The sequence below is a fragment of the Marmota monax genome, unplaced genomic scaffold (genome assembly GCF_021218885.2).
Source record: "Marmota monax isolate L192 unplaced genomic scaffold, Marmota_monax_Labrador192_F-V1.1 WCK01_AAM20220418_F8-fsc00108, whole genome shotgun sequence".
Classification (NCBI taxonomy): domain Eukaryota; kingdom Metazoa; phylum Chordata; class Mammalia; order Rodentia; family Sciuridae; genus Marmota; species Marmota monax.
In genome coordinates, this window is record NW_026694593.1 from 4,750,362 (window position 1) to 4,777,742 (window position 27,381).

Consider the following 27,381-nt stretch of genomic DNA (forward strand, 5'->3'; position numbering starts at 1 on the left):
GAGTGAGCAAAGAATCCCAAAGGAGAGAGCCAGAGAAGGGCATCTCTTAATTCTGTGAATGAATACTTCATGTATCTCAGACTAAACTCTCCTTGAATGATGTCTTTAGATTCAAAGAAATACAGCAAAGGCTGAAAGAATTAAACTGACAGAATTAAGTTAAAAGAATGACTACAGCTCACAGGTGACACAGCTTAGATCGACAGATAAAACAAAACTATCAGAGGAATACTACAGGACTCAGAGTCTACACCATGTACACTCACAGTATCCAGAATACAATACAAAATTATACAATATACAAAGAACAAGGAGGATATGACCCATTTAGGATAAGACTCTTAAGAGGCCAACCCGAAAATTATGTTGAGATGTTCACATATAGTCAATGGAACAGAAAAAAGTCCAAAAAAAGAACGACACATAACATAGGTCAAATGATTTTCCATGATAATGCCAATGTATTTCAATGGGGGAAAGTATATTATTTTCAAAATAAGTGGCACATAACATTTAACATCCTGTCTCTTGAGATCAACCCTGAACCAAGAGGGATTTTGCTCAGAAGAGAAAAGATAAGCAGTCCACTCATGCCGCAGACACCTGAAGCACTTGCTAGTGGAGAAGAATAGAGCCCCTCATAGGCCCTGAGCCCAGTGTGGGGAGCTGCCAAGTTACCACGTCACTGTTCATCATAGAAAAACCTCAGCCCACATTGTCTCCATCCTTACGCAGGCTCCTACTGCACAGTGCCATAGTGATACTTTGCCCACCAGGACCTCACGGAGCAGCAAAGCAGCTGCCACCAGCAACTTGATGGATTCAGTCCCGCAAACTGGCCTCCTCACCGTCCCCTGGCCCCAGGAGTACGAGGGCGGCCCATACTGAGTGACTTGGCCCACAGAGGCCCTGGGAATAACAATCAGGCAACCTTCTATCCTGGGAAGCAATTAGGCAACCTACCTTGAACAGATTGGCCCCTGGAGGCTCTGCAAAGTCCACCCCACAATCCTTGGATACTACTGATGATCACCCCATCTGGGCCCACTGATGTGGCCTGGCCCTGCTCCCCCAGAGCAGGACATGTACCTTGCTCTGCTACCAAATATGCTACACCTCACCCATTAGGCGGTCCCACGCCTGCATGGCCCTTAGAAAGTAATGATACCACAGCTCTGCTGTTATAACAAGTGCACCCACCTGCAGGCCTGTCAAGAGTGACCCCACCTCCACGTAGCCTGCAGAATTCTAAGCCACTGAGATATCCACACACACCACCAGTATAGATTACAGCTTAAGAAGCTACTCTCCTGGACACTCCACTAAAGCACCCACTATAACCAAAGCCAAGGCTGCCAATCCAACTGACACCCTAGGACACACTGCCAAGAGAAAGTCTTTGACTACGAAAGCCACCCTATTAAACTGGAAGAGGCAAATGATCCGCTAAATGCACAATATCAATGTAGGGACACTAGAAGCATGGAAAAACAAGACAACGTGACATCTCCAAAGGAACAAATAAGTCCCTAACAATGTACCTCAAAGAAAAGGAAATCAACAAACCACCTGAAAAAGAATCCAAAATAATGAATTCTTGCCTCTACTAATTTTAAGGAAATTTAATGGGATACAAAAGAATACACAGGCAATTCAATGAAATTAGGAAGAAAATTCATTAAATGTTTGAGAACTTCAGCATTCATAAAAGAGCCACACAAATCTTAGAGCTTAAGAACTCAATACATAAAATAAGGAATACAGTTAACAACCTCAATAGAGAGTAGAACAAGCAGAAAGAATTCCTGAGTTTGAAGACAGGTCTTTTGAAATAACCCTATCAGACCAACAAATACATTTAAAAAAAAGAGGATAAAGAAAGACAGAATTATGGGACACCCTTCAGCAAGCAAACATTTACATTATGGTATTCAAGAAAGAGAAAAAAGGGAAGAAGGCACAGAAAACCTATTCAGTAAAGCAACTGCTGAAAACTTTGCAAATCTGGGGAAACATATAAGACATTCAGGTCTGAATCTAATACATTTGGCCAAAAAAAGAATTTCTGAGGTATATCATAGTAATACTGTCCTAAGTACAAGGCAAAGAGAGGATTCTAAAAACAAGAAGAAAGCCATGTAAGAGAACCCCCATTACACCAACAGCAGACTTCTCAGCAGAAACCTTGCAGACCAGGAGAGAGAATGGGATAATATAGTCAGTTCTGAAAGAAAAAACTGACAATCAAGATACCTATCCAGCAAAGCTATCCTTCAGAAATGAAGAAATCAAGCTTTCTAAGAACAGCAAAAACAGGGGGCTGGGGGTGTAGCTTGGTGGTAGAGTGCCCGCCCATCACATGTGAGACTCTGGGTTTGATTCTCAGCACCACATATAAATAAATAAAACAAAGGTCTATTGACAAATGAAAAAATAAAATAAAAGTGAGGCTTGGCCTCCTTTCTTGAAAGAAAGAAAGAAAGAAAGAAAGAAAGAAAGAAAGAAAAGCAAAAACAGGGAATTCATCACTACCAGACTGAACCTACAAGAAATGCTTCAGGGAATCCTACACTAGAAGCAAAAGGATAAAAACTAGCATCAAGACCAGGCACAGCAGCTCATGCCTATAATCCTAGCGGCTTGGGAGGCTGAGGCAGGAGGATCATGAGTTCAAAGCCAGCCTCAACAAACTTCGCGAGTCCCTAAGCAACTCAGTGAGACCTTGTCTCTAAATAAAATATAAAAAGGGCTGGGGATGTGGCTCAGTGGTTAAGCATCCCTGGATTCATTCCCAAGAACCACAAGAAGAAGAAAAAAAAAAACTACCATCATGGGCTGTGGCTGTGGCTCAGTGGTAGAACCACAGCCACAGCATATGTGAGGCACTGGGTTCAATCCTCAGCACCACATAAAAATAAATAGATAAAATAAAGGTATTAAGAAAAAAAAAAAAAGAGAACTAAAACTACCATCATAAAAATGTGTGAAAGCACAAAACTCAATGGTAGAACAGTTTCACAGAAAAGAACCAAACCTTATCAATATAGAAAACTACCAAATCACGAAAATAAACAAAAAACAAATATATAAAACAATTAGAAAAAAAAATCAATAAAATGGCAAGAATTTCTCCTTACTTTGAAAGTGAACAGATTGTTTCCTAATTAAAAGATAGAGACTGAATGGATTTTAAAAAACAAAATCCAAAAGTACACTGCCTATAAGAAATTCACTTGACCAGTAAAAACAAATATAGACTGAAAGTGAACAAACGGGAAGAGATATACCAGGCAAATAGAAACTAAAAGTATGCAGGAGTAGTAGCTGTGCTTAACACAAAAGGGACCTTCAATCCAAAAATATAAAATGCTACAAAGATGGTCATTATATAATGATAAAGGGATCAAGAGGAAATAACCACTGTAAATATATATGTATCCAACACTGCAGCACCTCATTATATAAAGCAAACATTATTAGATCTAAAAGGAGAAATACACTCTTAACACAGTAGTTGGAGACTTCAACATCCCACCTTCGATATCCTGATTATCCAGATTAAAAAAAATCCATAGAAAATATCAAGCTATGCTATATACCAAATGGCCTAAAAGACATTCATCGAACATTTCATTCAAGAGCTGTAGAACATACCTACATTCTTCTCATCAGCACATGGAATTCTCCAGGACAGACTACATGTCAGGCCACAAAACAAGTTTAAACAAATTAAAAAGAACTGCATTTATAGCATTTATCTTCTCTGACCACAATGAGATGAGACCGGAAATCCACAAGAACTACTTTAGAAATTATACATTTATAAAAATTACACAAAATTCTCTCGAGTAACCAATGAGTCAATGAAGAAAACAAAAGGGGAAATTTAAACATTTCTTGAAACAAATAAAAATGAAAATACAATATGCCAAAATCTGGGAGATACAGCAAAACAGTACCAGGAGAGAAGTTAACAGCAACAAGTACCTATGTAACAAAAATGTGCAACAAAATAAAGAGGTCATTTGAAAAGATAATAAAATTGACAGACTTTTAGTTAGCCTATCCAGGAAAACAGAGAGAAGACAAAGGTAAATATAATCAGAGATGAAAAAGAACACATTATAGCTGATAATACAGAAATACAAGGATGATTAGAGACTATTATGAATAACTATATACCAACCAATTATAAAAGTCAAGAAGAAATGGATAAATTTCTGAACACATAAAACCTACCAAATTTGATCCATGAGGACATAGAAAAAATAGACCAATAACAAGTAATAAGATTGAATCAGTAATAAAAAGTCCCCTGACAAAGAAAAGCCCAGGACCAGATGGATGGTTTACTGCCGAATTTCAACAAAATTTAAAGAACAAGCAATACCAATTATTCTCAAACTATTCCAAAGTATTAAAAGGAAGGGACCCCTTCCAAACTCACTGTATAAGTCCAGCATTACCCTGATACAAAACTAGACAAAGGTATAACAAGAAAACTACAGAAAGATGTAGTGTTCCTTTCCTGAGAAAGATGCAAAAAAACCTCAATGAAATACAAGCTAGTCAAAGTTAACAGCATATACAAAAGATCAAATCATCATCATTATCAAGTGGAATTTATCCCAGGGATTCAAGGATAGTTCAACACACACAAATCAATAACGTCAATATAATGAAGAATAAAAAATGTATGATTATCTCAACAAATGCATAAAAAGTATTCACTAAAATTCAACATCCCTTCATGATATTAAAAAAGAGAAAATTCAAAATTTAGGAATAAAAGTAATTCACCTCAATACAATAAGGACAAACCCACAGCCTATATCATACTGAAAGAGGAAAAGCTGAAATTGTTTCCTCTAAGATCAGGAACAAGACAAAGATATCTAGTTACCCTTATATGATCATTACATATTATATACACATATTAAAATGGCACAGTGAGTCTGGCATGGTGACACATGCCTATGATCCCAGTTACTCAGGGATCTAAAACAAGAGGATTGCAAGTTCCAGACCAGCCTGCCCAACTTAGCAAAGTCTCAAAAGAATTACAAATAGTTGAGGCAGGAGAATCCCAAGTTCAAGATCAGCTTCATCAACTTAGGGAGACCCTGTCTCAAAATAAAAAGGGCTTGGGATGTAGTTCAGTGGAAAAGTACCCCTGGGTTCAATCCCTAGTACAAATTTTTTTTTTAATTTGTTTAAACTTATACATAAATGATTAAAAGAAGCCAGGTATAGAGACACACACCTGCCATCCTAGCAACTTAAGAGGCTGACTTAGGAGAATCCAAGTTCAAGACCAGCCTCAGCAATTTAGTGAAGCCCTCAACCACTTGGCAAGACCCTGTTTCAAAGAAAAAATAAAAAGGGCTGGGGACAAGGGGTTGGGGATATAGCTCAGTTGGTAGAGTGCTTGCCTAGCATGCACAAGGCCCTGGGTTCAATCCCCAACACCCCCCCCGCCCAAAAAAAAAGGGCTGGAGACATAGGCCACCCCTCGGTTCAATCCCCAGTACCAAACAGAACAAAAACCACTCATTAAGAGTAGTATTCATAATAGCCTCAAAGTGGAAACAACTCAAATGCCCACCATTTGAAGAATGGAGAGATTAAAAGTTGTACATTTGGCAATAAAAATGAAATACTGATACATGCTATAACATGGATAAACTTTGAAAATATTATGCAAAATCAAAGAAATCAGTCACACACAAAAAATCACATGGTTCCATTTATATAAAATGTTTAGTATAGGCCAGCTTACAGGACACAAAGTAGATTAGTGGTCACCTAGGACTGGAGGGGACAGAAGGTTTAAGGATAATGGCTACAGCATATAGTTTCTTTGTGAGGTGATGACAATATTCTAAAATTGATTGTAATGATGTGTATATAATTCTATGAACACATCAAAAACTACTAAATTGTACAATTTATAAAAATGAATATGTAGTAGATAAATCATACCTCTATAGTTATTACAAAAAGAGAAATAACTATTCAACTTTTACAAGAACACATAAAAGACGGGTGTCCTTGTCAGACGCAGTGGCACACACCAGTAATTCCAGCAATTTGGGAAGCTGAAGCAGAAGGATTGCAAGTTCAAAGCCAGCCTTGGCAACTTAGCCAGATCCCATCTTAAAACAAAAAATAAAAAGAGCCAGGGATGTAGCTCTGTGTTAAGTGCCCCTGGGTTCAATCCCTAATACCAAAAAGAAAAAAGAAAAAAAAGCCAGGCATAGAGGCACATGCCTATAATCCCACCTCTAGGGAGGCTGAGGCAGAAGGATTGCAAGTTCGCAATTAGCTTTCTTGGCAACTTAGTGAGACCCTGTCTCAAAATAAAAAATAAGGCGGGGCGGGAGGCTATGGTTGTGGTTCAGTGGTAGGTAGAGCACTTGCATAGCACAACGTGAGGCATAGGGTTTGATCTTCAGCACCACATAAAAATAAATAAATAAAATAAAAGCATTGTGTCCATCTACAACTAAAAAAAAAAAAAAAAAAAAGGCTGGGGATGTAGTCAGTGGATTTAATCCCTAGTACTGAAAAAGAAAGAAAGGCCAAGTCAATCCATGCACCAGAAAAAACATTTATTAAAACGTCTATTTGATAAAGGATTTATATCCAGAATATACAAAAAAATCCTCATAACGAAATAATAAATTCAATTTTTTAAAATGTTCAGAAGGCTTAAACACATACTTCACCAATGAAGACAGATGAATGGCCACTAAGCACAGGAAAATAAGCTCATCATCATGAGTCATTAGGTAACTGTAAACTAAAACCAAAATGAGTTACGATTATACCCATGAGAATGGCTAGAAATAAAAAAACTAGGAGCTGAGGATGCAGCTCAAAGCATGTGCTCAGGTACACAACAACTGTTGAGAGCCACAGCCGAAGGGGCCCCAGCAAACTTCCAGCTGCCAGCAAACTTCCAGCTGCCAGCTGATGATTGGCTCACAGCGGCACCAGCAACATCTAGCTGATTGGCTCCTCGGCCCCAGCAACATCTAGCTGATTGGCTCCTCTGCGGTGATGCTCATTGGGCTGTTTCCCTGCCCTTTCAGACCACGGAGCTGCTCATTGGGGGACTTTTTTGGCTCCGCCCACGTGACCCAGCCAATGGGCCTCAAGAGCAGGAGGATTGTGGGAGGTGGAGAGAAGCTTGTGTGGGAGAGAGAGGCTTGTGGAAAGCCGGTGGTGGCAGTTGAGGCTCTGAGGGTTTTTCCTGAGAGGCTGTTTTGTTTGGCCTGTGTGGTTCTAAAAATAAAGTTAGTTTCTTTTGACAAGTGGCTCCTGATTGTGCCCAGCCAGACTGCGGCAAACAACAAAAAAGACTGACAAGGGGCTGTGCTCAGTGGCAGAGCGCTTGCCTAGCACATGTGAGGCACTGGGTTCGATCCTCAGACCAGAAATACATAAATAGATTTAAAAAAAAAAAAAAAAAACACAAACCAATTAAGACAGAAAATACCAAGAGTTCAAGAAATTTTGGATCAACTGAACTCTCTACAGCAAATGAGAATGAAAACAGTAGTACATCCACATTGTAGAATAGTTTGGCAGATTCTTAGTTTCCTGTAAGTTTTAAACTAAACTCTTATCATAAGAACCTACAATTCTGGGCTGGGGCTGGGGCTCAGTGGTAGAGCACTTGCCTAGCATGTGTGAGGCACTGGGTTCGACCCTCAATGCAACAAAAAAACAAAATAAAGGTATTGTGTCCACCTACAACTAAAAAAAAATTTTTTTTTTAAAAAAGAGAACCTGCAATTTCTCTTCTAGGTATACACTCAAGAGAAAGAAAAACATATCTTCAAGAAGATCCATACATTAATGTTATTTCATGGCAGCTCAGTTGTAATAACTGAAAGCAATTCAACTGTGCATCAATAATGAGTGCATAAACAAATTATAGTAAACTATTTAATGGACTATTACTCAGCAGTTAAAAAGGAAAAGGGCTGGGCTGGGGACATAGCTCAGTTGGTAGAGTGCCTGCCTCGCATGCATAAGGCCCTGGGTTTAATCCCCAGCACCACAAAAAAAAAAAAAAAAAAAAGGAACAGGACTGGGGATAGATAGCTCAGGGGCAGAGTGCTTGTCCAGCAAGCATGAGACCTTAGGTTCAATCCCCAGCATCACCAAAGGGAAAATAAAAAAAGGATGCAGCCCCAAAATGAAAAATCTAACACACATTAACATGTAACAGTGTGTCAATCTTGTGTCAATTTCAAGAGGACTATACTAACTAAAAAAGCCAGACACAGAAAAATACATTTTGTATAATTCCACTTATTTGATATTTAAAAAAAAACAAAACACAGTGACAGAAAGCCAATCAGTGGTTGACAAGGGCAGTACTAGGGAGAGAAGACTGGAAGAGGGCACAGGGAAATTTGTGGGGGGTGCTGAAAATGTTCTATCTTTATTGTGGCAGTGCTGAAGGTTATAAAACTATGTACATTTGTAAAAACTCATAAAATTGGACATTTAACTGGCTGAATGTTAAAATAGGTAAAATGTGCTCAATAAGGTTGATTTTTTAAAAAAGAATAATTAGTGATTTCAATCCTTTTCCCAAGTCCATAGAAGTTCTCAAGATCTTAGGGTTCCCAAAAGGTCTCAGCAACCAATCCGCTCTACTTTGAAAACCTGACACTGACTTCAACTTCTTATCTGCCTTATGATTCAAAGTCTGCACTTCTGAAGCACAAACCTCTAAACTTTGAAGACATTTCTAAAACAGGTATGCAGATATATAATCAGATATATATGCAGATATATAATCTATGTGCTATAATTTCAGCTGATTTAGAGAAGCAAACAGTATTTGATTCCTCGGCAACTTTTCCAGCTTTCTTGCTTTCCCATTTTCCCACGTTAAAAAAAAAAATACTATAAATGTTTAGTGGCTCATTCCTATGGAGGGGACAGATTCTAGTTCCAGAGAACTTAACTTTAATCAGCAGGTCAGGCTTAAACGCTTGCAGTCTGTTTGCCAATATCTAACCCATGACATTATCTACAAAGAATAAAAGAATTCATTAATGAACGCTTTTCATTATATCAACATTCCCAATATAGTCAAAGGCAAATAAAGCCTACTGCAACCAATAGAAAAATATGTAGAGTGGGGTGTTAGTGGCAACTAGGTGCTAAAAAACAAACAGCAGCACTCAGGAAAGGGGCTAGCACATATTACCTTGAATTCAAGGTGGATTTCCTACATATTGCCAACAGCAGCAATTTGGAAATGTGTAAAATAGCTCATGGAAATTGCATTCAGAGTGCTAGGACCTTGGGAAAGACCAGAGTTATTCATGCACAAAAACACCACCAAAGAAATGAAAAAAAAAACTAAATATGAAGAAAGTGTAGGGAGGCCTGGAATCCAAAATACACAAACCTCTGTATTACCCCGATATTTTGAAAGACAGAACCTTTTTAAAATTAATCTTGCTCTATGCTCCAAAGTGTCAACAATAACCAAGCCAGTACTATTAGCAAAGAAACATGACAGCCAATAAAAGAACAAACAGGTAAAACAAGCTCACACTTGTTTACTACGGAGCAGAAAGCAAACATGAAACAGGAAATAAAATGGAATCGTGCTTAAGCAGAAATAGGACTCTTCTTCATTACTGTAGTTCACTCCTGGAGATAAACAGGGTTAGTTTCTTATTTATGTGTGAATCCATCTTCCTGATAGACAAACTGACCTAAGCTGCAGTCTTTTATTCTACTACTCTAATGTATTCATAATGGTAAGACTGCAGGAAAAGAAAGCTAGATGTTTGAGAATCATGTTGGGCTGACACTCACCACAAATTTCTCACCATTCTGCTCCACATGTTTGTATGTGGGGACCGATATGGGCACTGCTTGCTTTTCTGTGTAATCATAAAATGATTGTCCCAACGAGTCGTCACTGGGATCTAGGTTATCCGCCTCATGAGGAGGTACAGATAACACTGTCAAGATCAATTCCTTCTCGCCTGCTCGGATCAGGTCCACCACCTGCTTGTGTGTCGCCCCCTCAACATTCACGCCGTTCCTAAGGGGAAAAAGGGAAAAAGACAATCCCATAAACCAGAAGGGTCCAAACACTTTGTATCTCCACCCTCCTGTCCCCACTCCAGTGTCACACAGTGTGAACCATAAAATCAAAAGATTCATTTGGTTCTTTACAGATTCTACAGTGAAGAGCCGTTTGTGAACTTACAGCAGGGGAAAAAATGGAAACCTGGGAGAGAACTTATCCTTCCTCTGTTCTAGAACCCCCACCCCACACAGCTTCAAGAAAGAGCATGGGAAAGGGGGAAGCCCAGGAGAAAGCAAAGCTTTTTAAGCCAAACACTCCAACTTCCTCATCATAATTAAGCACGTATACAACACAAATGGCTTTTGACAATCTTGCCATTTGAACTATCCTCTTCATCCTTTTAAAACTCGGGGGAATTTTATTAAAAGAAACTTCATAAAATGCATTCCCTTGATTTGTAAATAGGGACTCAAAAAATATGACTCAAAACAGTTCCTTTTCAATTTATATCCAGTTTCTCTCCATATCTTCAAATTAGTCAATTTTCCTTTATTACCTTGGGAGTTAAAGAGTACTAAACTTCATACACGCTAGTTTCTTCTAACACTTGGCTTTTAAAAAGGCAAGGACATTTTTTTCCTAAACTTACATTATCTGACCCAACTTCCTTTGTTCTCCCAATCACTTCAATTAATCCCTCAGGACTTACTTTTTTTAAAAAAAAAAAAAGTATTTTTTTAATCGTAGATGGACACAATATCTTTTTTTTATTTATTTACTTATTTAATGTGGTGCTGAGGATTGAACCCAGTGCCTCATGCATGTGAGGCAGGCACTCAACCACTGAGCTACAACCCCAGGCCAGGACTTGTTTTTTCGACTCTGTGCTATCTCACTTAAAGCCCTGTGTAATCTGTCCAAGGAAACAAAACAACAACAAACAGCTAAGGTTAAACAGTAAATCAACCTATTCATTCTCCTTCCTGTTTCACTGTATACAAAAGGCTGAAATAGGAAAAGTACAAATTTGTAAAAAAAAAAAAAAAAAATGATTTTGCCAAGAAAGATGCTGAGTCTCATAAAACTTGCTCACTCCCCAGAATGCTGACCCAGCCTGTCCATCTCAGCAAAAACACTGGGCGGCTCGCCTGGAGATTCCCTACCACGGCTATCCCAAGAGAGACAGGAAAGACACACCTGGCCTCTAATCAATTTAATATTTAAAACTTATCTACCCTTTTGGAGTTAAATTCTTTTTCAGTTCCGTTCCAAACCATTAGGGTTTTTCCTTCCTGAAGATGACACTAAGTTTAGTAACAAGCCTTCCACAGTCAGTCACTGGAATTGCTTTTGTCAGACAGAGAGAGTCTGGTATCCGAAACATCCACTTATATAAACACAACAGGCAAGAGATCACTCAGCTTGCATTCTTCCTTATTTTAGGTTTAACAATCTAGCCAGTAAATTCAGCACTCTTGACATTTCACAACCTAGACTTATACAAAAACAAACAAACAAACATTAGGTTTTATTTTTAAATAAATACCATAGAAGAACAAAGAGAGTCCCTTTTACTGATGGAAACTTGGACTTTTATTCAGACCAGGTTAGACTAATGATCAAAAACACACACTCAACTCTTATCATACAGCAGAATGGTAAAATGGGAAAAAAAAAAAATATATATATATATATATAGGCTTTGAACCTAGATGTAAGTGAACAAAATTCTGGCCCTGGCTATTAAATACCAAAATTAGTCTTGATAAGAGTTATTTAATGTTTCTTAGCCTTGCTTTTCATATCTGTGAAAAGGGGACAAGAAGTCCCTAACAGGGGCTGGGGATGTGGCTCAAGCGGTAGCGCGCTCGCCTGGCATGCGTGCGGCCCGGGTTCGATCCTCAGCACCACATACAAACAAAGATGTTGTGTCCGCCGAGAACTAAAAAATAAATATTAAAATTCTCTCTCTCTCTCTCTCTCTCTCTCTCTCAAATAAATAAATAAATAAAAATAAAAGAATTTCTGAATTGTTCTATATAGACTAACCATCCTTTAAAAAAAAAGAAGTCCCTAACAGAGTCCTTGTGAGGATTAATGTAATTAATTAACCTGTCTTGAATAATGCCTGCACACTCACATCAGAATATCTAAAAAGAAAAGGAGTACCAGGAAGCTAGAACGTAGCTCAGTGGCAAAGTGCTTGCCTAGCATGCATAAGACCCTGGGTTAGACCCCAGGACCACCAAAACTAACACAGAAAACTCTGTACGAAGCCATTTTAGTTAAAGAAGAAATGGAAACTGAAAGTTAGGGGTTGGCAAAGGATTCCATCTAATTCTTTGGCTTTGGCAGTTCTGAGGAAATATTTTATTGTAGAATAAATAATCAGAAATAATCAGAGAATCTATCCATCCTTAGGAACCTTTGCGTACTCACAAATATCCATGTTAATAGTTTGTTTAACAAAACAGGTGAAACTAGCATCTTAGAGACTGAACAAATTATCTTACATATTAAAACAAAATTTTTGGTTAAACAATTAATTTTATTTAATGAGATGAACATTTGTAAAAAATGTTTAAGGGCTAATTCTCAAATCTTACTTTTCAAACCCTAAATTTTCTTCCTTTAAGGGATTTTAGTCTGGGGATACTCTGGTAATAGTTTTGAGAGATCATCAATCTACAGAATTTGCATATACAACTGAATTCACAGACATGTTATGCATTTTCTTACTGGGAAAAGATTACATTAACTCTCATCATCTTTGAAAAGGAGTACGTGGGGCTAGGTTTGTAGCTCAGTGGTAAAATACCTGCCTAGCATGTGTGAGGCCCTGGGTTCGAGTCTTAGCACCGCATATTAATAAACAAAATAAAGGTCCATGGACAACTAAAAAGATATATTTAAAAAAATATGTTATCTCCAAAAAAATGAAGAACTACTGCTTTCAAAACACACCTCTACCCACTCATTTTTCAAATCAAAATGCACTGCTTCTTGGCTCTCTCACAAAAATAAGCCCTAAAAGTCTTCAGAGAAACTTAAGTGAGGCTTAACTTAAGAGGAGCCAGGGAGTAAGGGAGCTTGCTTAGGTTTTCCTTATTAGTAAGACTAAGCTTCAAATGGCTAACATCCCAAAAGCCTCATTTAAAAAAAAAAAATAGGAAATAACTTGCAGTGCCATATCCTAAATATACTGATAATATTTACCTGGTTCAACTACAGAAGGAATGCTTCGCATTCCACAACTTAATACAAAGAGGGATCTTCATTCTTCAGAGAATGAAGTGAGGTCAGTAAAAACCCTAGGACGTCTGATTTGAAAAAGAGTCCTCCTTCCTCAAGAATTAAGAGATCTTCACAGTCATAAAAATATTTATATAAAAAACACTCCATCCTGGGATGGAGCTATAGCTCAGTGGCAGAGTGCTTGCCTAGCATGTGTGAGGCACTGGGTTCAATCCAGAGCACCTATACAAATAAAATAAAGGCATTCTATCCAAAAAAAAAAGCACACTCCATCCCATAAGAATACTATTAAACCAGGCTCAAATTAGGTGTGGCCCCAAAATTTGTATAATTCTAAAGATATGAGTAAATGCAAAATACAAATTCTGCAATAAAGGAGAACTTTCAGTAAAACAAACTCCTAGTTCAAAGCACAGGTTTTAGAGTCAGACACACTTGGGTTTTAAAACCAATTGTACCATTTACAGGTGGGACCTTAAGTAAATTACTCAATCTCACTAAACCTCAATTTCCTAATCCCCACAAAATGTGGCTAGTAATTTCTGTAGCTAATGGAGATGTTGGAAGAACTACTCACTTAGAGTCTCACTAAATTGCTGAGGCTGGCTTTGAATTTGCTATCCTCCTGCCTCAGCCTTCTGAGTTGCTGGGATTATAGGCATGCACCACCAAACCCAGCTTCCTCTGTTTTTGAAACATAATCTAGTTGGAATTCATTTGAAAATAAATAGTTGAGATCTAAACCAATGATAATCAGGATCAAGAGATAGTCACCAATTTTATATGACTATTTCATCAGAGAACCACTAAGTCCTACATGCCACACAAAAGTACCCACTGCCCAGTAAGATCTACCAATTTATGTTTCTTCCAAAGAAAGGCAGTAGCCTACACTATACAAAAAGTTCAACATGGGCTGGGGTTGTGGCTCTGCGGTGGAGCGTTCACTTAGCACGTGTGAGGCCCTGGGTTTGATCCTTAGCACCACATAAAAATAAATAAAATAAAGGCATCGTGTCCAACTACAACTAAAAAATAAATATTAAAAAAAGTTCAACAGATATGTGATTAAGCAAAATCAGCTAAATGTTAATTACAGAATTGAAGTGGTAAGTATACAGGCACTCACGTACAATTCTGGGGGAGGTGGCTGCCTAAAATTCCAACAATCCACAAATAAGACCAGAATTTTGTTCCCTTAGGCATCCAAATGAGACCTAAAGTACTCTATTTTCAGGAAGATATATACTTGATAGTTATAACAAAATTCTCATTTTTACATAAGACCAACATTTGATTACAAAGGAGAGGTTTTTAGCTAGATAATGGGAGTGACTTCAAATAAGACTTCTATTCAACCAAAGTTAGCCAGTCCAGGAAATTGGAAAGCTAATATAAATACTCCCAGAAGTAGAAGAAGAAACCCTAAATAGGAATTTTATACAGCTTTTGAAGGAAGCTTAATATAATGAAATCTAGGTAGGAATGGAAATAGGACAAAGGCAATAACTACACTGTTTGGGAGCAAGGAGCCATTCTACATAGTAAGCAGAATACTTTTTTGTTTCCTTGTGACATGCAAAAAGTAATTAAATGGTAATTAGTCCCTCAGAAGCAGCCCATTAAAATAGATAATAAATCCCTATAACTGTTAAGCAATAAGACATATTTTTCAAATCTGCAGATAAAACACAATGGCTACACGCCCTTAAGAATGACTAAAGTTGGGGTTGGGGATGTGGCTCAAGCGGAAGCGCGCTCGCCTGGCATGCGTGCGGCCCAGGTTCAATCCTCAGCACCACATACAAACAAAGATGTTGTGTCCGCCGAGAACTAAAAAATAAATATTAAAATTCTCTCTCTCTCTCTCTCTCTTTAAAAAAAAGAATGACTAAAGTTAAAAGGGCAACAATACCAAGTTTTGCCAAGGATGTGGAGTAAATGGAATTCTTGTATAATGCTGATGAGAACATAATACAACAATCTAGCCATTTCTTTTTTATTATTACTAACATTTTTTATTTTTTTCTAATTAATCTAGTCATTTCTTACAGTACATTTCTAGATGACCCAGCAATTCTAGGTGTTTGCCCCCGAAAAACTGAAAATGTGTCCCCACAGACAAATGTAGTTGACCTGTTCATTGCAGTTTTATTCATAATATTCCAAAACTGAATTTCTATCAAAAGGTAAAAAAATAAACTGTGGCATATTCATGCAACAGAGTATATTACACCACTAAAAAAGAAACTACTCATCTCCACAACATGAACGAACACAAAAAACACAGGGAAAAAAAAAAAGAAACAAAAGGGTATGATTGATTTGATTCTACTTATAAAAAGTTCCAACATAAACAAAACTATTCTGTGTGGTAGAAGACAGATCAGTGGTTATCTGGAGAGGAAGGGATGATATTGCATGCAAAGGGACACGAGGAAGCTTTCTGAAGTGAGCAAAGGTGTTCTGCGTCTTATGAGGTGGTGGTTAAACGGGTGAACACTTCTATCAAACTCGGACTCTGTAGAACTAGAGACACAGCTCAGTGGTAGAGCACTCGCCATGGACAAGGTCCAGGTTCAATCCTCAGTGCCATCAAATAGTCAAAAACAAAACCACTCAAACTCTACACTTACTCTATATGCATTTAACTGTATGTAAACTAACTCTTAATAAATTGATTTAAAAACAGAAGTTAGGCCAAGCACAATGGTGCATGCTTATAATCCCAGCTACTAGAAGGCTACACAGGAGGAGCACAAGTTTAAGGCCAGCCTAGGCAACTTAGTGAGACCCTATCTCAAAAAAAAAAAAAAAAAAATTAAAAGAGGGAGGGGCTGGGAATGTAGCTAAGTGGTAGAGCATCCCTGGGTTCAATCCCCAATACCAGTAAATAAATGCAGAAGTTATATAAATATCTCATCTCTAAATGTGAAAAATATTTTTACTCTGGAATTTTTTCCAGTTATTAATAATATTGTCATGAAGATCTTAGTAGATGAATCTATAAATATCTCCAGCACAAAACTGTTTAATGAATAAAATGCATGCTGCTTCCTTCACTTTCCATACCTTTGTGGAAAAATAAGCTAAACTTTGGATCAATTTCCAAGTCTTAGAAGCTTATTTCATGACAAGTAATAAAGATAACATTGAGCCAGAGGTAGTTTTCATCCTACAGACAGATGATAGTATATTGGCACCACGAACCACACCTCTCAAACATTCTTCCCTCACACAACAGTGATCTCCCAGCAAATTATGAGATACTCAAAGAGCATGATGCGGCAAAGCTCCACGGCTCTACTGCATCCCGGGATGATCTCTGCAATAAACATCCCCACCAAGACCTCCCTGCCCGTCCACATGGTCCGGTCCCAGTTCAACAAGCTCTTCATGAACAGGGGTTGCCTGGGCTTCATAGCACTCACCAACTCCAATGAAATCTAGGGACAGGAAGATGGAATCCAGATGTACCAAGAGCCTGAACCTCTGCACTTGTTGTTCAGCATCATTCTAACCATTGATTTTTACCACCAGCTCAGGATAATCTTGCAAGCAATTTCACAGACGATAAAGAATTTTGAGGGCTAGTGCTAATAACCATGTTCTCCACCTTTCACTGCTGGCCCTACCCCTTGACTCTATAATGCCTTTGTGCAATAGTTTATACTCACATCTGTTCACAACAGGATTCAATGCAATGCTCACATTCATGTGGGGAGGAAAATAGGACACATTATTTCAACCTTAGTAAAGAATCTCACTAACAGAATATTATGAAGTGAACCAGACAGCAGCAGCATCTCTCAAATCTGTCAAAGTCATAATTTGAGAAGAGTAAAATTCACCAAATATTGCATTAATATCATATTTCATTATAAATGTAATTCAGACTTCATTTCTTGGGAGATCTAGATTTCACTTGTTAGAACGTTAAGCTTTCGAGACTGTAAAACATCTTCTTCTGACAGAGTACTTGAAAAAGAATTCAGCCAAATATCTAACATGAAACCTTTAAGTACATCAAGCATATGGACTACATATCTCTTTAAAAATGCTCCAGAAAAATTCTTTAGTTAAATGCTAAAAACAAGAGACTATAACTTGTTTTTTACACATTTAAAATTAAAATATTGCCGGGCATGGTGTGGAAATAATCCCAGTGGCTGGGGAGGCAGAGACAGGAGGATCATGGATTCAAAGGCAGCCTCAGCAAAAGTGAGGCACTAAGCAACTCAGTGAGACCCTCTCTCTAAATAAAAGACAAAACAGGGCTTGGGGTGTGACTCAATGGGTTGAACTCAGGTTGAACTCAGGTTGCCCCTGAGTTCAACCCCAGTACCAAAATAATAATAATAATAATAATGCCCATTGTTATTATAAGCATATAAAATATTTTTGCCCCAAAAAAGGGTATAATAAGCAAAATATAACAACAGTTGAGTTAGGGTAGCTGGAAATATGAGTAATTTAAAATCCAACATAGCTGTTATACAATCTTATCAAGTATACAGTTCTTTCAATGCCCTTCCTACCTTTTCCATATATATTCTTTTGGAAACTGAGTGAAAAACCTCACAAGTTGGAGAAAACTAGACTCCTGATACATTGGAAGAGAGACACTTCCTTTGACTTTACACTGGTTCACTTCCTGCTTATTCTAGAAACTAGATTGTTAAAAAAAAAAAAAAAAAAAGTGGGCTGGCAATATGGAAAGCACTATGGAGATTCCTTGGAAAATTGGGAATGAAACCGCTATTTGACCCAGCTGTCCCTATCCTCCGTCTATACCCAAAGGACTTAAAAACAGCAAACTACAAGGACACAGCCACATCAATGTTTATAGCAGCACAACTCACAATAGCTAAACTGTGGAACCAACCTGGATGCCCTTCAGTAGATGAATGAATAAAAAAAAAAAATGTGGCATATATACACAATGGAATATTATTCAGCAATAAAAGAGAATAAAATCATGGCATTTGCAGGTAAATGGATAGAGTTAGAGAAGACAATGCTAAGTGAAGTTAGTCAATCCCAAAAAAACCAAATGCTGAATATTTCCTTTGATATAAGGAGACTGATTCATAGTGGGATAGGGAGTGGGAGCATGGGAGGAACAGACAAACTCTAGATAGGGCAGAGGGGTTGGAGGGGTAGGGAGGGGGCATGGGGTTAGAAATGATGGTGAAATGCGATGATCATTATTATCTAAAGTACATGTATGAAGACATGAATTGATGTGAGTATACTTTGTATACAAACAGAGATATGAAAAATTGTGCTAAGCAACTCAGTGAGACCCTGTCTCTAAATAAAATACAAAATAGGGCTGGGGATGTGGCTCAGTGGTCGGGTGCCCCCGAGTTCAATCCCTAGTACCAAAAACAAAACAAAACACTTAGCCAAAGAAGGTGAAACTTGAACAGCTCTGAACAAAATTACCATTCTGGACCACTAGATGTCAAGAAGTTTTTAGAATACTGTTTTCAGAAATAGTAAAATTGTGCACCGTACATCTGAGAACATCTAATTTTTTAATGGGATAGGAGAAGCACAAGAAAGGAAGTAGATGCCCAAATGTTTCCACAATGTTGAGTTTCTTCTAATAAACAGCAAAATCTGGTCAACAATTTCAAAGATGTAAAATTATCTCAATTATTTTTAACATCAACTTCTATCATCTGGAATATAAAATTATGACTTTGTGAACAGGTAAAAATCCTTGTAGGAAGCCAGGTGCACTGTAATCCCAGAGGCTCGGGAGGCTGAGACAGGAGGATCATGAATTCAAAGCCAGCCTCAGCAAAAGTGAGGCACTAAGCAACACAGTGAGACCCTGTCTCTAAATAAAATAGGGCTGGGGATGTGGTTCAGTAGTCAAATGCCCCTGAGTTCAATCCCTAGTACCAAAGGAAAAAAAAAAAAAAAGAAAAGAAAAATCCTTGTGGGAAACAATTTCACTGGTAAAATGCATCTAAGGTCATAAAAATATTCATATTATTTCAACTCATAATTGCATTACAGGGCTGGGGATGTGGCTCAAGCGGTAGCGCGCTCACCTGGCATGCGTGCGGCCCGGGTTTGATCCTCAGCACCACATACAAAAAAAAAACAAAGATGTTGTGTCTGCCGATAACTAGAAAAATTCTCTCTCTCTCTCTCTCTCTTTAAAAAAAAATAATAATTGCATTACTGAGAATTTGTCCTAAGGAAACTACCAAAATATCAGCTCAATAAAGGCAAGACTTTTCAGTGACAGAATAGTGTAGAACACTCAGTAAATGGGGAAGTATATGGGAAAGTGATAATCTTAAATAGAAAAGTTCAACAGAAACACATTATTATTTAGACTGTTTCTAAGTTTCTTATAAATAGTCAATAGGGGGATGAGTGGTCATGGTAGCACAATAATTTGATAAACAATAGAGCAATCATTTAAAATTATAAATATGAACAATAAAGTAATCTATTTTTGTGCTAATGCTATGTTAAAAAGTGTATTGCATAGCCAGGCGTGGTGGCACAAGCCTATAATCCCAGCAGCTCAGGAAGCTGAGGCACGAGGATCACAAGTTCAAAGCCAGCCTCAGCAACTTAGCGAGGCCCTAACCAACTCAGTGAGACCCTGTCTAAATAAAAAATACAGAAATGGGATGGGGATGTGACTCAGTGGTCAAGCACCCCTGGGTTAAGTGCACTGCAGGGCTGAGGGGGTAGCTCAGTGTTACAGCACTTACCTAACATACCCTAGGCCCAGGGTTCCATCCTCAACAATAAGCTGGAGTGTATTGTAAAAATGAAGATCTATAAAATTTCCAGAATACAGGAAAAAGTCGACATGACTGTTCACAGTTTAGATGTCCCCCAAAAGCTCATGTATGAGACAATGCAAAAAAATTTAGAGGTGAAATGTTTGGGTTTTGAGAGTTTTAACCTAATTAGTGCATCAATACCCTGGTAGGGATTAACTGGGTGGTAATTGTAGGCAGGGGGGTGTGGCTGGAGGAGGTGGGTCACTGGGGGCGAGCCTTTCATTTGTAGTGAGAGGAGTCTCTCTCTGCTTCCTGGTGCCATGTTCCCAGCTGCTTTTCTCTGCCACACTCTTCCACCATGACGTTCTGTCTTACCTTGGGCCTGGAGCAACAGAGTTGGCCATCTGTGGACTAAGACTTCTGAAATCATGAGCCCCAAAGTAAACTTCACCTCAACTGTTTGTGTCAGGTCTTTCAATCACTGACTAAAACAGTAATTTTGAGTATACAATGAGATTTTAGATACCATACCAAAAGCACAGTCCATGAAAATAAAACTGCTAAATTGAACTTTACTAAAATTTAAAACTTCTGCTCTGTAAAACATTAAGAAAACAAAAAAACAAGCCACAGAATAGAAAAATTTGCAAAACACATATCTGATAAAGGACTTGTATCCGAAGCATACATGAACTCTTAAAACTCAAACAATAAGAAAGCAAACAACCCAATTTAAAAATGGGCAAATTATCTGGACAGACACCTTATCAGATACACAGATGGAAAATAAGCACATGCAAATATGTTCAACATCATTTATCACCATGAAATCTCGGATCAAAACAACCAGATAACATTACACACCTATTAGAATGGCTTGGGGCGGGGAAACGAAAAGGATGTTGCTCCACATCCTTACCAGATGCTGCTAAGGATGTGGAGCAACAGTGACCTTCAATCATTGCTGTGGGAATACAAAATGACAGTCACTTCAGAAAAGAGTTTGACAGATTCTTAACCATATGATCCAACAATCATATTTACTTCTAGGTAATTACCTAAGTGAACTGAAAATTTACATACATCCATACAAAAACCTGCACACACATGTTTAGAGCAATTTTATTTATAACTGCTCAAAATCTAGAAGTAACCCAGATGCCCTTCATTAGGTGACATTAGGTGACAAACTGTGAACATCCATACAATGGAGTATTACTCAGCTGAAAAAATAAATAAGCTATATAGTCACAAAAAGTCACATGGTGGCACACACCTGTAATCCCAGCAACCTGAGAGACTGAGGCAGGAGGATCACGAATTCAACTGGACAACTTATTGAGACCCTGTCTCCAAATAAAAAACAAAGAGGCTGAAAAGAAAGCTCAGTGGAAGAGCACCCTCTGGGTTTAATTCCCAGCATCACACAGATAAATAAATAAACAAATGTGAAGAAACTTAAGTGTTTTTTTTTTTTTTTAAGGAAAAGTAATCAATCCCAAAACGCCACATACTGAATGATTCCAAACATCAACATTGAAGAAAAGGCAAAGATCACATCAGGGGAGTGAAGGGACAGAGGGATGAACAGGTAAAGTACAAGGGATATTTCAAGTAGTGACACTATTCCGTATGACACTGTAATGGTGAATACACGACACAATGCATTTGTCAAAACATACAGAACTCGATGTTCACTAGGAGTGAACCTTATTTTACACACATACGTATTTTAATTAGAGGTCAGAGGCATCTTAGACTGTGACAAGACTCACAAGTGCTTTACCTCTGAGCTACATCCTGGCCCCTCCATTTTCTTAATTCCTATTGTTCAGATCCTGGTTTTTAATATCATCCTCCAATAAATGAAACAAGGGCCTCTTGGAAAAATTCTAGGACTGGGGCAGGAAATATATAAGATAAACCTAGAGCTTTTTGTAGTGCCAGAAAGAAAGAAAGGAACTATTGAAAACAAACAAATACATACATTGATGGGGATGTGGCTAAAGGGCACAAGAGCCAAATAAAAGAGCTACCAAAGGCTAAAACTAGAACAATTAGAGCAAAAAGAGGTGGATCATAATATTTAAGTATAAAACCAATAATGATGAACCCATACTGATATAAATGATAGAATAAGTAAGGGGAAGAGACAATCTCCTATTCAAAATAACCCCAAATAAATCATACAGATATTCCAGCCTAAAGAAGGGGGAATGCAGGTGGGTACAGTGGTACACACCTGTAATCCTAGCTACTTGGGAGGCTGAGGCAGGAGGACTGCAAACTCAAGGCCAGCCTGGGCAACTTAATGAGACCCTGTCTCAAAATAAAAATAAAAGGGCCTGGGGATATAGTTCAATGGTAGAGTTCCCCTGGGTTAAATCCCCAGTACTGCCAAAAAAAAAAAAAAATGGGGGGTGGGGGAGGACATAACTCCCTAGTCCTTAAGTGTACACTATGCACAGTGACTCCTTTTCAAAGAGCACAGTATGAAAACCGGGGTGGGAAATGGGGAGGATTTCACAGTGGAGAAACCTGGCAAGCACTACTTTCAAACATCAACAGCTATAAATTATATTGGTATTATACACCTTCAAAATGTAGAGAGGCTAATAGTATTTTCCCTTTGTGATCTTTAGCCCACAAAATTCATAACCCCAGTCTAATCATGAAAAAGAAAATCAAATAAATTCAAGTCAGACACCCTACAATACACCTGACCAGGACCCATATGCCTCAAACTGCCAACGTTATCAAAAACACAGAAAGACTGAGAAACTTTCATAGCCAAGAAATATCTAAGGAGATATGACAACTAACTAAATATAATGTGGTATCCTGAAGAGGATTCTGAAACAACAAAAAATTAGGTAAAAACTAGGGAATGATGAAGAAACTATGGACTTTAGTTAATAATAATACATCAATGTTAGTTCATTAATTTAAAAAAATATGGTACTGTCAAATGTTCATAATAGGGGAAACTGTGTAGCAAAGCCAAGAGGAGGGAAATATTGGAATTCTACACCATTTGTTCGATTTTTCTGTAAATTTAAAACTGTTCTGGTAAATAAAGTCTATTAACATTCAAGAGATTACAATTGAATTGTATACAACAGTATGATTTCAACTTCATAAAAAATGCATAAATACAAAACAGTCAAAACACAATAGCGATTGTGTTACATAAGATTATGGGGTTTTTTTCCCCCTCTTCTATAACATACTTATATTACTTTTCTAATTTAAAAAGGGACAACTCGGGAGGCTGAGGCCCGAGGATCACCAAGTGCAAGGCCGGCCTCGGCAACTTAGCAAGGCCCTCAACAACTAGCAAGACCCTGGCTCAGAAGTAAATGAAAAATAAACAAAAAGGGCTAAGGATGTGCAAATCACCCCTGAGGGTTCAATCCTTAGTACCTCAAGTTTGGGGCCAGTCTCAGCAAACTAGTGAGGCTTTAAGTAATTCAGCGAGACCCCTGAATTCAACACCTACTACCAAAAAATAAAATAAAAAATGAATTTTAAAATTCAAGAATAAAAAGAACCTCAAAAAAAAAAAAATCAAAGTTGATATGAACACCCTTAAACACTAACCCCGCCTGTCAGATGACTAGGACTCCATATAAGTTCATAATGAATAGCTCAATAACAAGACAAAATGAGCTATCCCACTTTCTGTCATGAAAATAAAACCAAGATCTGAAATCTTCAAATCAGAAAGATGTCATATTTCAGGAGTTAAATATTTTATTTTCACTTAGAAAGCTAGATGCACAAAACAATTTCACCAACTATAAACTTATCTGTTTCTTTGTCTACCAATAAAAAAAAATTAAAAAAACAAACAAACAAAAAAAAAACCTATTTTGCCTCTCTCAGTCATAGTTTAGTATAACCACTGTCCAGCCTCAGCATCTGCCTAACACAAAGGAGCTGGCGTGTATCTCAGGGCAGAGTACATGCATAGCAGGCATGAAGCTCTGGATTAAAAAAAAAAAACTACATCAGAGTCATAGGGTCCCCAAATTATAATCAATTTGTTTTCTCAAAAAAGTTGGGGGGTGGGGCTGGGGATGTGGCTCAAGCTGTAGCGCGCTCGCCTGGCATGCGTTTGGCCCAGGTTCGATCCTCAGCACCACATACAAACAAAGATATTGTGTTAGTGGAAAACTAAAAAATAAATATTAAAAAATTCTCTCTCTCTCTCACACACACACACATACACACACACTGTCTTAAAAAAAAAAAAAAAGTTGGGGGGTAAGGGGCTGAGGATTGAACCCTGAAGGGCTTTTCCACTGAAAATATATACCCAGTCCTTTTTATTTATTTAATATTTAATTTTTAGTTGTAGGTAGGAACAATATCTTTATTTTATTATGTTATTTTTATATGATGCTGAGAATCAAACCCAGTGCCTCACACACGCTAGGTAAGTGCTCTACCACTAAGCCACAGCCACAGCCCCTTATTTTTTATTTTTGAGATAGAGTCTCCCTAAATTGCTGAAGATGGTCTTGAACTTGCAATCCTCCTGCCTCAGCCTATCAAATCACTAGATTACAGATGTGTGCCACCAGGCATAAATGCAAGTGTCTTTACACAAATGATAACCAAGTTACATACAATACAAAAACCAATAAATACAAAACAAATATAAAACACCTCATCTTACTCTAATTAGGAGTCATTTTTGGTAAATGAGGGTGCAAATAAATATTAACTGCATATAGATCAAACTGAACAACTTCCAGCATACTTCACAAATCTTTGGTGCCTTTTTTAAGAATCAAAAGCAACATTCAAAACTTATACCATTTTTTTTTTTTAAACAGGATCTTATTAAGTTGCTCAGGTTAGCCTGGAACTCTTTCCCGCCTCAGCCTCCCAAGGAAGGTGCTGTATGCCAATATTTTTAGAGCACTTAAACTTAGAAATTTAACATGGGCAAAAGGGAGTGTTAATAACAGTAAAGTTTGACCCTCACAAAGTTGAGAAACTGAAGTGTGTCAATCAGCATGTGGTGTTCCCAAAATACGAAAAAAGAATAACTAATTTGTCGAGTAAGCAGCTTACCCCATTACAGAGATTTACCTTTGGCTGGATGTTCTACTCAAAAAGAATGCTGCCTAGGGGCTGGGTTGTGGCTCAGTGGTAGAGCACTTGTCTGGCACGTGTGAGGCACTGGGTTCGATTCTCAGCACCACAAATAAATAAATAAAGGTTCATCAATAACTAATAGAAATTTAAAAAAAAAAGAATACTGCCTAATGCAGGAAAAGTACAAATAAAGTTTATCTGTTTTTAACCTTATTATCTCCAGCCAAAAGTAACCAGGCCTTATTACTTGCAAAATAGTAATATGATAGATATTTTGATAGATTCCTCAAAGACTTTAATTCCAAGACAATTGGGCTACAAATATAACCTACTCAGGTAGATTTATTTCTGAATAAATGAATCATATTTGTCATTCAGGAAAAAAAAAGTAAAATGAAGCTTCAGGCTTTAAGATACTTATAAATATAAAAATATAATCAAGCTATTCAGAAAAAAAATTCATTTGATAATTACCTGTGAAGTCAACATAATTACTCGTCATCAAGAATAAAATCAAACTCATTTATTTTTCTCCCAGTAGAATTAAAACTCCAGTCTTCAAATTTTAAAATACCCTATTTAAAATTATTAAGGCTATAAATCTTGTTTCAGGTTGCAGGACACACCTAGTTTACAGCTCTTGTCCTGGCATAATTAACTAGGTTCCTTTAAATTCTCAAAATTATCTTTCTTTGTATGATAAACTACAATATGATCCTCCTAGTTTTAGTAGATTCTGTCTCTGGGAGACTCATGTTAAGATACACATGGGACAGGTGCAGTGGCGGCAAGCCTATAATCCCAGCGGCCTGGGAGGCTGAGGCAGGAGGATTACAGGTTCAAAGCCAGCCTTAGCAACTCAGTGAGGTCCTAAGCAACTTAGCAAGACCCTATCTCAAAATAGAAAATAAAAAGGGCTGCAGATGTGGCTCAGTGGTTAAGTGTTCCTGGGGTCAGTCCCCAGTACCAGCAACAACAAAAAAGATACACATGGTCTTTGGGCACCTAGTTCAGATAACTGATGGCAGAAATATATTTTATAGGAACTTGGAAGAATTGTCCTGGGTTTTCTTGTAGGGCAGGGGCTGGCAAGAGACTTCAAGTCAACTGGATCTTAAAAAAGGCCTGAGACTACTATCCTTACCTTTCCTACCAACCCCTGTCTAGTAAGGACCACCTTCTGTGTTTTCTTGCCTTTCCCAAGTTTACTCCAGGACTACAACTGATCTGCTAGATTCCCCCAGATCCTAAGCTTCCTAATGATAATGACTACACGTTACTCAACTTCTTGTCCCTACTGTCTAATGCCATATTTGTCATATACTAAGCATTCACTAAAATGTTTTTCTGAATAAATGGGAAAAAACTAAGGCAAGCACACAAACACAATGTTTTCCTCTTTACATACTTCTTTACATTTCATTACTTCTTTAGTTTTCCAACTGGTTTCACTATTTAGAGGTATTAAAAATATTGTGCATGCTCAGGCCAAGGACATAGTTCAGTGGTAGAGTATCTGCTTAGCACATGCCAGGCCTGAAATTCAATCCTAGCAACACACACACACACACACACACAAAAAAAAAAAATACTGTGCAGGCTCTACATTTTTCAAACTTTATTATTAATGGTAATTTTGCTTTATACTACGGCAGGCATACAGAAATGATATATAAGATCAGAAAATGACATTCCACTATGTAAACAATTTCAAAATAAGGATGCTTTCCTTTACTGAAATGCAATGAAAACAGTCATTTGTTTTAATTTTAAAATATAAACATCGATACCAAGGACAGCAAAAGCAAATAAGGAGAAGGAATAAGAAATAAACAGTTAATGATATAAGTGAAGCTGTAGCCAGGTGCAGTGTGGCACACCTCTAATACCAGCTACTGCTGAGACTAACACAGGAGAACTGCAAGTTTGAGGCCAGACGGGCAACTCAGTAGAGACTATCTCAAAACTAAACAGGGTTGGGGATGTGGCTCACTTGCCTAGCATGCCAGAGGCCCAGCGTTCAATTCAAAGTGTGTATGGGGGGTGGTGTGACAGACAAGCTTCTTATTTTATGAAAACTATGAGAATGTTATTGTAACTGGGCGTGGTGGTGCACATCTGTAATCCCAGCAGCATGGGAGGCTGAGGCAGGAGGATCATGGTTCAAAGCCAGCTTCAGCAACATCAAGG

General features: G+C 37.8%; 1 protein-coding gene across 2 annotated transcripts in view; it reads right to left on the bottom strand.

Annotated features, from left to right (window-relative positions):
• The window catches only part of Snx27 (sorting nexin 27), a 76,696-nt gene that overhangs the window by 38,784 nt on the left and 10,531 nt on the right, over positions 1-27,381 (bottom strand). For both annotated transcript variants that reach the window (XM_046421773.2, XM_046421774.2), the window contains exon 2: positions 9,853-10,084. In XM_046421773.2, coding sequence (XP_046277729.1) covers positions 9,853-10,084 — 232 coding nt within the window. The remainder of the gene's footprint in view (positions 1-9,852; positions 10,085-27,381) is intronic.